General features: G+C 42.0%; 1 protein-coding gene across 1 annotated transcript in view; it reads left to right on the top strand.

Moving 5' to 3' along the window:
* Positions 1-13,814, top strand: part of rgl3a (ral guanine nucleotide dissociation stimulator-like 3a) — a 34,004-nt gene extending 20,190 nt beyond the window's left edge. The window contains 6 exon segments of the mRNA XM_086210010.1: positions 4,900-4,977; positions 5,061-5,093; positions 5,192-5,313; positions 6,302-6,437; positions 6,656-6,919; positions 13,529-13,814. Coding sequence (XP_086066136.1) covers positions 4,900-4,977; positions 5,061-5,093; positions 5,192-5,313; positions 6,302-6,437; positions 6,656-6,919; positions 13,529-13,618 — 723 coding nt within the window. The 3' untranslated portion in view covers positions 13,619-13,814.
* Positions 13,815-14,262: the final 448 nt, after the last annotated feature.

The raw sequence follows: 14,262 nt of genomic DNA, 5'->3' as shown, positions 1-14,262 counted from the left end.
ATTAGGCCCTTCCCTGCCCATCTAATGAAACCACAGTCCATTTTTGCCGGCAGAAAGTCACATGCCGTAGTTATTTTTGCTGCTCTCGATAGAGATAGAGGTAAATTCAACAATCGTCTTGTCCTTTCCCAAACCTTTAGTGTATGATTAACATATTCATTTTGTATCCTAAGTTTACGCCTTGCTTTTGAATTTAGAAAGGGAAGAGTTGAAAGCGACACATTTTTTACTGAACCTTGTTCTATATGCACCCATCTTGTGTCCATATCTAATTTCATCCATGAAACCAGTTTTCCAAGTTGTGCTGCCCAGTAGTAGCTTCGGAAATGTGGCAAGGCCAATCCACCTTTTACCCTGGGTGCACAGAGTGTTTTCAATCTCACTCTAGGCCTTTTGTTCTGCCATATAAATTTGGAAATCAGCTTATCCAGTAATGTAAAGGTAGATACAGGAGCGGTGATAGGTAGAGCATTGAACAGAAATAACATTCTTGGCAGAACATTCATCCTGATAGTTTCTATCCTCCCAACTAAGGACAAAGGAAGCACCTCCCATCTTTCCATGTCATTTTTGATCTGAGACATTAGTTTATCATAATTTGCCTTATATAACTGATTTGTGGCATGAGTGAGAATGATTCCCAGGTATCTAAAGCCCCCTTTTGACAACTTGAATTTCACCCGTCTGTCCAGGCATGCCGGCCAACATCCTGTTACCATCATTGCTTCTGATTTCCCCTCATTCACCTTGTACCCTGAAACCTCCCCATAGTCCCTCAGGCATTGCAGAAGAGCCGGTATAGATGACTGTGGATTTCTTATAAACAAAAGAATGTCATCCGCGAACAGCGAAATTTTATGCATCTCACCTCCTTCATCCTCTATTCCCTCAATCTGATCATTTCTCCTTATTAATTCAGCAAGCGGTTCGATACACAATGCAAACAAGATAGGCGAGATCTGGTTCCCCTGCCTAACACCTTTTTTAAGATCAAAAAATTGGGAGCAGTACCCATTAACCCTGACCCTTGATATTGGGTCTTTATTCAATGCATTAATCCATTTTATAAATGTCAAATTGAATCCCATTTGTTTCATAGTAAAATTCAAATATGTCCAGTCCACCCTGTCAAATGCCTTCTCGGCATCGAGGCCGAGAAGCATTGACGGGCGGACAGAATACCTTGCTACTGATTGTACATTTAAAGCTCTTCTAATATTATTTGCTCCCTGCCAACCCGGTATGAAACCTGTCTGGTCTGGGTTAATCAGTTTACCTAAGTATTTCTGCATTCTGTTTGCTAATATGGCACTAATAATCTTTACGTCATTCCCCAACAAACTGATCGGCCTATAGGCACCACAGTCTAATGGATCGTTCCCCTCCTTGTGCACAACCGTTATTATGGCCTCAGACCAACTCTTAGGTGGGTCATTTTCCTGTAAGGCGTAATTAAAGATCTGACAAAGTTTTGGCACAAGCTCCTCCTTAAAGGTCTTATAAAATTCACCTGGTAGACCATCTGTGCCGGGGGATTTGTTGTTTTTTAATGCCTTAATAACATCTTGTATCTCATTTTCTCGAATAGGAGCTATTAATTCGTCCGCCTCAGACACAGAGAGTTTCATTAAATTAAGATTTTTGAACATGTCTTCCAATTTCTTTCTATCTTGTAGTTCTTCTGATGTATCATAAAGTTTTTTATAAAAAATTTGGAATGCCTCAGCTATCTCTTCCGGGTGGGAGACCTCGGTCAAAGAGGAGGGGTGTTTTATCTTAGGGACAATACGGCTTGATTGTTGTTTTCTCAGTTGAAAGGCAAGTAGCCAGCTCGCCCGATTTCCCATTTCATAATACCTTTGGCTTGTGTATCGAAGCGCTCCCTCTGCTTTTCGAGTGAGAAGTTCGTCCAGGGAAGCTTTACTTTCTTGTAATTGTTTAAAAATATTTTTGTCTCTAGTCATTTTGTGTTCGTGTGCTAGTTTTTTAATATCACTTTCCAACTGTTTTTCCCTTTCCATTCTCTGTCTATTTAGTCTAATTGCAATTTCAATACACTTCCCTCTCAGCACCACCTTTGCCCCATCCCAAAGAATCGAGGGGGATACTGATCCATTGTCATTAATTTTGAAATAATCATCAATTGTTTGTTTTATTTGTTCTTTTATATTTGGGTCCGTCAACAATGAAATATTTAGTCTCCAGTACTTAAAGTGCCGACCAAAGCCTAAATTTAATTTCAGATAAACAGGACCATGATCAGATAAGGTACTGGGTTCTATAACACACTCTCTAACTTTATACAGGCTCTGTTTTGAAATGCAAATCAAATCAATTCTTGAATATGACCCATGTACCATGGACAGAAAGGTGAAATCTTTCGTGGTTGGGTTCTTAACCCTCCAAACGTCCACAAGCCCTAGTTCTTCCAACATGTGTTTTGCTGCCTTGGATTTCCTGCTAAGGGGCCCACAATCGGAGGGTAATTTATCCAATTTCACATTTAAAACACAATTAAAGTCACCCCCTAAAATTATAGTGCCTCTTGCTTCCCTTGCCACTACAGATGCCACCTCTTTAAAGAAGGTAGGGTCATCTTCATTAGGGGCATAGATATTCATGATGGTTAGCTCTACTCCACCTATTGTTCCCATAATAAGTATGTATCTTCCCTCTTTATCCTTCACTTCTCTCTGAATTGCAAAACTAACGGAATGACTAATTAAAATTGCCACTCCCCTCTTTTTTTTAATTCAAACAAAAAGCATAGAATACCTGTGCGACCCAGTCTCTTCTCAGTTTCTTATGTTCTACCTCATTTAAATGAGTTTCCTGTAATAATCCTATTGAGCAATTACATTTCTTCAACTGAGTTAAGATTTTCTTTCTTTTTATAGGATTATTTATTCCTTTAACATTATAACTGACAACCCCTAACTCTGACATAAATCGGCATTCCTTATTTTCATTTTACTCTCCCCAAATTCACCTTTGCATAAAGTACTTGGCCTTGCCATACTAATAACAAAAATCACTTGTGTGGACTTAACCAACATGTCAAGGATATAAGAACTCTTAAAACACAGAACAGAAAAAATAAGATAAGCATATGTGACTTCCAAAAGTCCAGCTGAGCACAGAAATCTGTCCAGCCCCTGTTGTAATATAGGCTGTGGGTAATATAGGTTGTGACTTAAGATTCCCTCTGGGTTAGGTGTACTAAGTGCTATCCAAACCACAGACCAAAGAATAAAACAAAATCCTTGGTGAGGCGGTGATCCCATCTCGGGTCTCATTGTAAAAAAAAAACAGTAATAATAAAAATAATGACAGAGTTAACTCCCCTTTCTTCTCAATAACATTACTATAAGTTTCACTTAACTTTAGCAGGTTCAGTTGTTTCAGCTATAAGCAGTGATACACATAGAACCTTAAAATTGTTGGTAACAACCGCATCTGAATATATTAACGTTACCTGAGCACAGTACTTATCATTTTAGTCCAGCAAAACAGCCCGCAGGTCCGCGGCAGACAGTGATGTGTCCTTTCTTTCTCTCTTCCCACCATCCTGTCTTTGCCACGTCTCCCTTGAGAGTTCCCATTCCAGCCTCTCCCTCTCGCTAACCTGCATCTCGATGCCCAGCTTCTTCAACGTTGGCGCAGCCTCCACCAGGAAATGTTTTCACTCCCAACTCCAAGTTGATTCTCAGCTGCGCTGGGTAGCGACACTTTGCCTGGATTTCCTTCTCCTTCAGCTGCTTTATCACTCCCCGGACTCGCGCTCTCTTCCTCTGCACTTCTGGTGAATAATCCTGGTCGAAGTAAATCACTCCTTCTTGGAACTTCACTTGTTTTTGGGCCCACGCTTGTCGCAGCACTGCTTCCTTTACCGTGTAATCGAGAAACCTCACGATGATGGAGCGTGGAGGCGCTAATCTGGCGGGTTTTAGTCCCAGTGATCTGTGTGCCCTCTCAATTTTTACGTTTAGCTCAGGCGGAAGTTGTAGCACAGTCTCAAGTAAGTTCTTCACAAAACCAATCATGTCATCTTTCTCACTTTCTTCGGGGACTTGGTAAATTCTCAAATTGTTGCGGCGCATCCGGTTCTGTAAATCATCACACATGTTGGTCAGAGCCGCCTCACGTTTCAACAGGTGCCGTAGCATCCTCTCATGGCGCTGGCCTGTGTCCTCTGTCAGGCCTACCCTCGTCTCCGCCTCCTCGGTTCTCCGCTCTAACTTCTCCATCCTCTGGTTCAAATCCGTGACTGACACTTCCAGTCTAGTTAATGCTGCTTTAGTGTCTGCAAACGCTTGCTTATTTTCCTTCCTCAACTCTTTTAGCTCTCGAAGTATGTTCTCCATGCTCCTTTCTTCCACCTTTTCACTCGCCTGGCTTAGGGAAGATGGCGGCCGATTTTTTCCTTTCGCTTCTTCTTGCTGTTTTTGCTGCTTTCCTGCGTTCCGTGTATCTCTGACCGTGCTCATATTAGTCTGTAGTATTTCGAGTTCACTCTTTTTCCGTTAAACTGTCATATTAGTTTTACAAACAGCCGAACCCCACCAATTTCCAAGGGAGCCTACACTCCGTGCGTGTGTCTCAGTACATGGCGTCACCGGAAGTCTATATATATAAATTTGATACAAAAAAGATAATGCTGTCAGTTAACTTTGTCTTAGAATATGTGTTATGTGTTTTGTCTCTGTCTTTTTTGGGGGGGATGTGCACGTGTTGTCATCTAAATTGGAATGTAGAGCACAAAGTCCTTGGCGCTGGGTTACTTATCATCATATATGTATTATTACAATGACATCTGTAATCAATTGTTTATATATCATGGTCAACAGTAATATAGTGTATCATGTCAGCTGAAATATAAACCTTGAATTTTGTCTCCAGAACTACAAAAGTGGTATCGTTCCATATCTGGGCACCTATCTGACGGTCCTGGATACAGTTCTCAGTGACACTGTGGATGTGAGTATAAATCACACAGACCTGCCTGTTGATCAAGTCGGTAATTGATCTTTTGATCTCTCTCATCTTTTCCCTTTTGCAAGGGTGAATTCATCAATTGTGAGAAGCGCAGACGGGTAGGTTTCTCTTTTTTAATATCAAGTGTTGACTTTAGGTTTTTTTCCATTTCTGCTCCGGGAATCAATCTGCCTGGTTTTATTCATTTTTGTTTCAGGAGTTTGAGATTCTTTCTCAGATCTGTCAGCTTCAGGCTATATGCTCCCACTATAGGCTTCCTGTTAACCCTCATATTGCCAACTGGCTGCAGGCACACACACTTCTCACAGATAGGGAGAGGTGAGAAACACATTGACAATCCCGCAACACAGCATGGAGACAACCATCTCGTTTGGTAGACTATTACCTTGACATGATATGACTTTGTCTATTTTCTTTACTGAAGCTACTATTTGTCTTGTGACCTGGAGGCTCCAGTTGACCCCTGTCTCACGTCTCCTAGCTCATGGAGCAGTCGTCTGCTCACCAGGTAGCTTACCTAAGTCTGGAGAACCACCTCTAGCCTGTCACCCATTTAACCTAGATGACTGTTTAGGCCTGTTGACTCATTGCTTTTGTGAGCACCAGCATCTTTTAATTTTTTTAATGAGAAGTGAGAGTGAGTGGTCACCTCAGCAAAGAATGCTATAATTGGCATCTTTTTTGCAAAATGCGTCTCTTAGAAATGTCTGTGGGGCTGATTATCTTCCTGCACCGCCTACCTTCTTGGCTGCACAGTGCTTGTATTAAAATGTCTTTTGGGGTGATTAGTGGTGATGTTCCTGTACTGTCTAATTTTTCCATCAGCCTTAAATTAACCAGCATAATCTACTTGTAGATCATGGATTAGGTGGTGACAGTGGAACATCACCACTAATAAAATTAAAATGATGTATGAGGGCAAGCATCCCACAGATAGTGCTTGTGGTCTAACAAATGGTAAGTTATAAGTCGTGATAATTAGACAATTTCTTCTTTCAAGTACCTGAAAATAATCTATGCTAACACGGATCCTTATAATTTTGGTCCCCATTCCCAATTTGAGACATTTTAATCAGCTTTTGAATATATAGTACAGTAGGTCTGCAGCCAAATATATATGTTTAAGACTTTGGAGGCATTTACAGCAAATTGAATTTAAATCTAGGTTTATGTCTTTGATACTGTGTGCTTACATATCAAACCCCAACCTTCACACTTTGGAATCAAAATGGAAACCTTGATCTAATCAGAAAATCACTTCTCTTCCCTGACTTTTACAAATGGAAGTTTGTTTTTGTGTATACAGATTGCGACCTGTCAGTGATAGAAATCTCAGCAAAACCCAAGCTGACCAGATCAGTGTGTCATCTTCTGGCTCAAGCAGCTCTGACATGGAGGAGCCCTTGGCCCCACAACCCTCCCCTCTCGGATTCAAGTTTAATGTGTGTGGCGCTGCTCATCTTGTATGCTGAGAGCTGATAAATTACATTCTTTTAAACTGCAGCTGTAAATATCTGCCATTTGTCACTCCACTGGAACATACACACATTCATGCACATTCATGCACGGCTCATTATAAACATAATTTTTCTGTTCTGACTTCATGGTATCACAGTTTTTAGGTATTCGTCTACCTTTTTTCTCTCTTCCACTTCCTCAGTCTCTCTCCGGCTCTCTCCACAATGTAACAGAGGACAACACATCCATGTCCTCCCCTCTGAGGCTTTCCAGCCCTTCCTGCAGCTCCTCTCATCCAGACCTCAGCTTCTCTTCCCTGGTATTGAACTCCAAGTTGCAATCCTGCAGCAACCCCCCACCCCCCCAGGCTGCCCAGCCTGTCTACAATAAACAGGTTGCTGACTCGTGTATCATTAGAGTCAGTGTGGAGTGTGTCAGCAATGGAAACATCTACAAAAGCATACTGGTAAGGAAGATGGCTGTGTAATGTCCTGTGCATGTACATTCATACATAAGTCAGCAGGACTGCTGCTGGTTCACTTAATAAACATGAGCACTTAAACTAAATTTAAAACTAGTATCAATTATTTTGGAAAGAAGCATGGGGGGCCCCCAGTCTGGCGTGGCCTGGCCCGGCATGGCCAAGCCCAGCATGGCCCCACAGGTTTTCAGAACTCTCAGGCCCGTACCCCCCCCAAAAAACCTGATTAAAAAAAACCAAAAAACCTCACGTAACAACCTTCCATCCATCCATCCATTTTCTCCGCTTATTCCTGTTAAGGGTCACGGGGGAGGGTGGGGGACTGGAGCCTATCCCAGTGGCTATGGGCGAGAGGCAGGGTTCACCCTGAACAGATCGCCAGTCCATCGCAGGCCCAACACATATAGACAGACAACCATTCACACTCACAGTCAAACCTACTGTCAATTTAGAGTATTCAATTAGCCTAGTCCCCCACTTGCATGTCTTTAGACTGTAAGAGGAAGCCGGGGTACCTGGAGAGAACCCACACAGGAACAGGGAGACTCCACACAGAAAGATCCCATGCCCGAGCCGGGACTTGAACGTGGAACCTTCGTGCTGTGAGGCGACAGTGCTAATCACTGCACCACCGTGCTGCCCATATCAACCTGTATGCTGTTAATGTTGCAGACATGATAACAGGTTAATTGGTGTTTCTAGAGTCATATTAAGCTACCGTATTTTTCGCACTATAAGGCGCATCGGATTATAAGGCGTACCTTCAATGAATGGCCTATTTTAAAACTGTTTTCATATATAGGGCGCACTGCATTATAAGGCGCACAGAATAGAAACTACTGTAGTGGCTGGGGTTGTGTTAAGCATCCACTAGATGGAGCTGTACTAAAGGGAATGTCAACAAAACAGTCAGATAAGTCAGTCAGTCAAATTTTATTAATAGAATACCAACCAACATTGTGACAACTCCGTTCACTCCCAAAACAAGTTAGTGCATTCACAATACGGTACCGTACGTAGCTGCGTGACTGATAGCCTTGAGTTTGAACTCTGCATTGTAAGCGTGTCTCTTGAAAGGTGCCATTTTGGGGTCTTCATTCACACACAAGTGGAGTGGGACTGGAATTCCCCTTTCCGTTTTTACCGCTGTTACTTCAGCGACGCCCCCTGACTACAGTAGCCATAATTAACCAATATTGATCCATATAAAAGGCACATCAGATTATAAGGCGCACTGTCGCTTTTGAGAAAGTTAAAGGCTTTTAGGTTCACCTTATTATGCGGAAAATACAGTATATTCATTTTATTTTGATCAAAAGGATGTGAATTTATTTAACTTAATGTTGTATTCTCCTATTTAATGGGAATTGTCAACTGTTAACTGTGTGCTTCTGCGCACTGTTGCAGTTGCATCGCACAGTCCAAATGAAAAAACAAAATAATCACACACACTGGCACAGTGGTGCAGTGGTTAGCACTGTTGCCTCACAGCAAGAAGGTTTCTGGTTTGAGTTGTGTCAGGTTTGTATGTTTTCCCTGTGCCTGCATGGGTTCTCTCTGGGTACTCTGGTTTCCTCCTACAGTCCAAAGACAATCAAATGGAGACTAGGCTGACTGAATACTCTGAATTGACTGACCTTGAACTTTATTATGTGGGCTAAACAAAATCAAACATATTTTCTTCTTCATCTTCATAAAGACAACAACAGCTCGCATTACCTGAGAGAAAAGTGGAACTACTAATCAGATAATTTTGGCCTGAACATCGCAATACAATTTCAAGAACAGTTATTGCCTGAGACATGTTTTGTCTGAGGGGAGGGGCAGAGTGGCTATTGATGATTACAGTTGCAGGATGACAAACAAAATAATACTGTAAAGCAAAGGTAATGATATCTACTTCATAGGTAGAAAAAGAGGGGCCCCCATCATGTTGAGTGGTAGGGCTGGGCGATTTGGAAAAATATCCTCTTTTTTTTTCCATAACAGAATCGCAATCTAAATTTTATCAAGACTTTCAGTTTTCATTTGGTTAGAATATTTTACAAGTTACAGCAAATTCAGGGCCACAGGTTTGATAACAAGCATTTGGGAGGCTCATTTTGGTTCCTTGTTCTTGATTTCATTTTGATTTATGAATCATTTTAATGTAAGATTAACTATCTACTACAAGGACGTAATGGACGTCCTGAGTGGAAAAATGTCCAAACATCATAACATCCAATCAGACATGGTATACTTTCAGCTCCTTCAACACAAATTTATACACCATAGGATTAGGCTTTGAATGCGATGTCGTCAATGTTTGTAGGACTTCTGCAACTGATAATAGAGAATATAGAGAATAGAAATAAAGATTATGCAAGTAGGTAATGACAGAAGAAATGTAAAGCCCTACCACCTCCTGATGTTGGAATTAACATTACTAGCTAACACTAATTTCTAAACTGTGGCTGTAAACCCGAATTTACACAGGTGCTTCTCATTCTGGCTGCAATGCCTATCATGTCCATTCTTCACGCAGCTACATTTTTCACCAGCAGCATTTCAGCCGTGTCACATTTGCAAGCTCAAATTTATGAACTTGCTTCTGATGATTTTTTTTGTTGTCTCTTGGTTTATGTGGTATAGCATTCTAAGAGCATGATTTATTGATTATTTGATTTGATTTGATTTATTGATTGACTAAAGTCACTTCAGCATCACTTTTGCATCTGTTTTTTTGTGTAGTATTATATCTGCTGGACTCTACAAGCTGAAATATTCTAACAAGCAGAATTGGGAACTGTTATTTCCAATTAGCAAGTGATCAAGATAAAACTTTGAACCTAGAACTCTAGGAGGGACCAGCCATCTGAAGCCCGGTAACAATAAACTTATGAACACGCTACAGGCTGCCAAATACGAAAACTAGTAGTGAACTCTTGTAGCCTAATTGGGATATCGTCTGCTGTTGATACTTCGCCATCTTGTTTAGAAAGGCCTTTCATATTCTGTGGTCAAAAGCACAGCCAACTGCTAGAATGAAAACATATCTACGATCTTCACTGACAACAGTGTCATCAGGGATATTAACAGGGATGTTAGTGAAGACATCTTAATTGTCACAACACAGATTGAACATGCCTAGCTTCACAGTACAATGACTGCACAGGGATGTAGAAGGCCCAAAACTGGAATTGATATCATCTGAAATCAATTCCAGTTGTCTATCATGCCTAAATAATGTGAATCCCTTTGTATGCATAACAACCATTTAAGATGTGAGACATGGTTTCAGTTATCTGTTCATGACCATGGTGAATAAATTGAGGAGCATGACTGTCAGGTACCCAGATGGAAAGATTTGAAAATTGGACGTTGGAAAAACGTGCAGTCTTGCAGTATGGGGGATGAAAGTTTGGAGAGTGGTCAACCTCAAAAAAAAAAAAAAATTCTGTGTCACCAGATAAAGACTCATGTAGCGTGGTGCAGAGTAAAGCTGCCCTCCACTGCACATTTAATTTGAAAGTCTTTTACTTTGGTTTCGCAATGAGCAAAATGTATGTGTTTTATATGTATGTTCACCACACACACAGAAACTTCACACTCAGGTGTGTGTTCTCATTCTCTAAACGTATTCGAAATTTTAACACAGAAAAATGATGGACATCTGCACCAACATGGATAAAATGGACAGTTTGTCTCTTTGCAATAACTTGATGAGTCTTTCCTTGCTTCGTGTACACTGTGGCCAGGCTAACCAAGAACCATAGTGCTGTCGAGCCATGCATCCCCCCCATCTCTCAGCAGTAACGACTTCATATCTTTCTTTACTGAAAAGATTGTGAATATCAGAACAAAGATTGCCAGTAATGGAGCACAGATTACAGTTCCCATAGAAGCACCTCCCAGACTTGGTGCTAACTTGGACAGTTTCTCCCCCATCGACCTGTCAGACTTAACTTTTGCAATTACTTCCTCCAAGTCAGCCACTTGTCTGCTGGATCCCATCCTGACAAGACTACTTAAGGACGCCTTCCCCCTAGTCAACACTTCTATATTGAACCAAATTAATCTTTCCTTAGTCACAGGTTACGTGCCACAGGCCTTTAAGGTGGCTGTCATTAACCCTTACTTAAAAAACCTTCTCTTGACCCAGATGTATTAGCCAACTATAGGCCTATATCCAACCTCCCCTACGTCGCCAAGATCCGTGAGAAGGTTGTTCTGGAGCAGTTACATGAACATCTGCACAGCAACGAGCTCTTTGAAGCCTTCCAATCTGGATTCAGAGAACACCATAGCACTGAAACAGCACTGGTCAAAGTCTCTAATGATCTTCTTATAGCTTCAGACAGAGGTCTCGTCTCTGTACTTGTACTTTTGGACCTCAGTGCTGCATTTGACACCATCGACTACAGCATCCTGCTACAGAGACTAGACCATGAAATTGGGATTAAAGGACCTGCCCTGAAATGGTTTAAGTCATACTTATCTGACAGGTTTCAGTTTGTTAATGTTAATAATGACCATTCGGAGTAGAGCAGAGTTGCATATGGTGTACCACAAGGTTCAATTTTAGGACCAATTCTCTTCACTCTTTACATGCTCCCATTAGGTGACATAATCCGGAAGCACTCAATCAACTTTCACTGTTATGCGGATGACACGCAACTAACATGTCGATGGAGCCAGATGACACAAACCAGTTTACTAATCTGCGAGATTGCCTGAAAAACAGTAAATCTTGGACATCTTTGAACTTCTTACTACTAAATTCTTGAGAAAGTCATTATAATTGTGCCATAATGATGATATGATAGTATACAGTCTTTATTAGCCCACACTCAATACTAATAATATACAGTAAGTGCTCTGATTGCGATTGAAGTGAAAAATATTTAAATTCGATTTCAGAATAGAAATACTCAAATAACAATGAGCATTTAGGAATTTGACAATTTAAAAAAACATTTTAAACAAATACATAGAATAGTTGGCTGATTCCATACACTGCAGCTGCCAGACCTTTGTCACCAACTCTTACAAACCACTGTAGTGCACAGCAACAAGCTTTTTGAAGCCTTCCAGTGTGGATTCAGAGAACACCATAGCACTGGAACAGCACTGGTCAGAGTCTCTAATGATCTTCTTATAGCTTCAGACAGAGGTCTTGTCTCTGTACTTGTCCTTTTGGACCTCAGTGCTGCATTTGACACCATGGCAGATGACACAAGCCAGTTTACTAATCTGCAAAATTGCCTGGAACAGTAAATCCTGGATGTCTTCTAACTTCTTACCACTAAATTCAGATAAAACTGAGGTCATCGTGTTTGGACCTAAACACCTCAGGGACACGCTCCCTAATCGGATTGCTACTCTAGGTGGCATCATGACCTTGAGTACAACTGCAAGGAACCTGGGAGTCATTTTTGACCAGGACCTTTCCTTCAGCTCCCACATAAAGCATGTGACTAGAACCGCCTTCTTCCATCTGCGAAGTATCGCCAAGATTAGGAATATCCTTTCCCAGAGTGATGCTGAGAAACTGGTGCATGCATTTATCACTTCTAGGCTGGACCACTGCAACTCTCTGCTGTCAGGATGTCCTAAATACTCTCTAAAGAGTCTCCAGCTAATCCAGAACACTGCAGCAAGGGTTTTGATGGGAGTTAAGAGGAGAGAACACATCTCTCCCATTTTAACTTCTCTCCACTGGCTTCCTGTAGGATCTAGAATCGACTTCAAAATCCTTCTGCTGACTCATAAGACTCTCAATGATAAAGCCCCATCCTATTTGAAAGAACTCATTAGTCCCTACTGTCCTACCAGGGCACTCCGCTCCCAGAATGCAGGTCTTTTAGTGACTCTCAGTATCTCTAAAAACAGACTGGGAGGTAGAGCCTTTAGTTACCGGGCTCCTCTACTGTGGAACCAGCTCTCTCCATGGGTCAGAGAGGCAGACACTCTGACTACTTTTAAGTCTAGGCTTAAGACTTTCCTTTATGACAGAGCTTTCAGTAAGGACTGGTTCAGGTAGCTCTGAACCATTCATAGCTATGCTGCTATAGGCTTTGACTGCTGGGGGACACATCAGGTTACATGGAGCCCTCTCCTCTCCTCTCCCCTCCCCTCCTCTCCTCTCCGCACATTTTGGATCTGTCATTGCCATTACTTGTTGCACTTTGTAGTTTGGCCTTGGTATCTTGCAGTCTCTCTGTGTTTCCACAGATCCACTGGAGCTCCATCTGTCTGCACCAACTGCTGCCTGCATTGCCCCCCTGACCCCCCCCCCCTTATTTCCCTGCTGTTTCGCCGGCCTGCGCTCCCCTCCCATAAGCCAGTCTGCCATCCAGTCCCTCATTAAACTGGCTTGCTCTCCCTGCCTCCCCTACCAGAAGCTTCCTTCTTCAACTGTTATTAACATTTCCATGTTTCCCACATTTTGTATTGTAAACTGTTTTCTTGTCTGTAACAACATCTACTGCATGTCTGTCCGTCCTGGGTGAGGGATCCCTCCTCTGATGCCATGTAAAGCCCTTTGAGACAAACTGTTTGTGAAAACGAGCTATACAAATAAAATTGCCTTGCCTTGCCTTGCCTTTCCTCCAGTGCCGACTTCAGAGAGACCAGGTAGAACAGTACATACTGCAGATACTGCTGATACAACTCGGACTCTTCACCCTCCTCGATTTCATCTGAAGTTGTCTCCACCAACCTGATTAGGGTGCATCTTGTTTTGCTGGCAAACCCCCCAACAGGTGTGCTACACTTTAGATGCTTACACAGGGAAATGAGCTCCTTCTCCTCCAGCGTCAGCAGTATCCTTCTTACTTTGTCCCTTTCTTCCTCCATGGTCTTCCTCTGCTCTGTCTGTCTATGTTTCTATGCAAATGGTAAATGGACTCAATTTTATATAGCGCTTTTCTACCTTAGCGGTACTCAAAGCGCTTTACAGTGTCATCTCATTCACCCGTTCACACACACATTCACACACTGATGGTGGAGGCTACCATGCAAGGCGCCAACCTACTCATCAGGAGCAATTATGGGTTCAGTATCTTGCTCAAGGACACGGTCACCGGGGTCGAGGATCGAACCAGCGACCCTTTGGTTGCTAGACGGCCACTCCATCCCTGAGCCATGCCGCCCACAATGCAACTGAGCCGTGGGCTGAATCAACCATCCTCTGCTACCAAAATATGTAGCATGGTGCAGCATGAAGCTGCCCTCCACTACACATTTAATTTGAAAGTCTTTTATTTTGGTTCTGCAAAGAGCAAAATATACGCGCTTTATTATCACAGTTCGCCACTCACATAGAAATTTCACATTCAAGTGTGTGT

Source organism: Aulostomus chinensis, chromosome 8 (assembly GCF_037954235.1).
Source record: "Aulostomus chinensis isolate RoL2024-O1b breed Wild chromosome 8, RoL_Achi_v1.0, whole genome shotgun sequence".
Classification (NCBI taxonomy): Eukaryota; Metazoa; Chordata; class Actinopteri; order Syngnathiformes; family Aulostomidae; genus Aulostomus; species Aulostomus chinensis.
The sequence above is the reverse complement of the archived record's forward strand: the minus strand, read 5'-3'. Positions and strand labels throughout refer to the sequence as shown.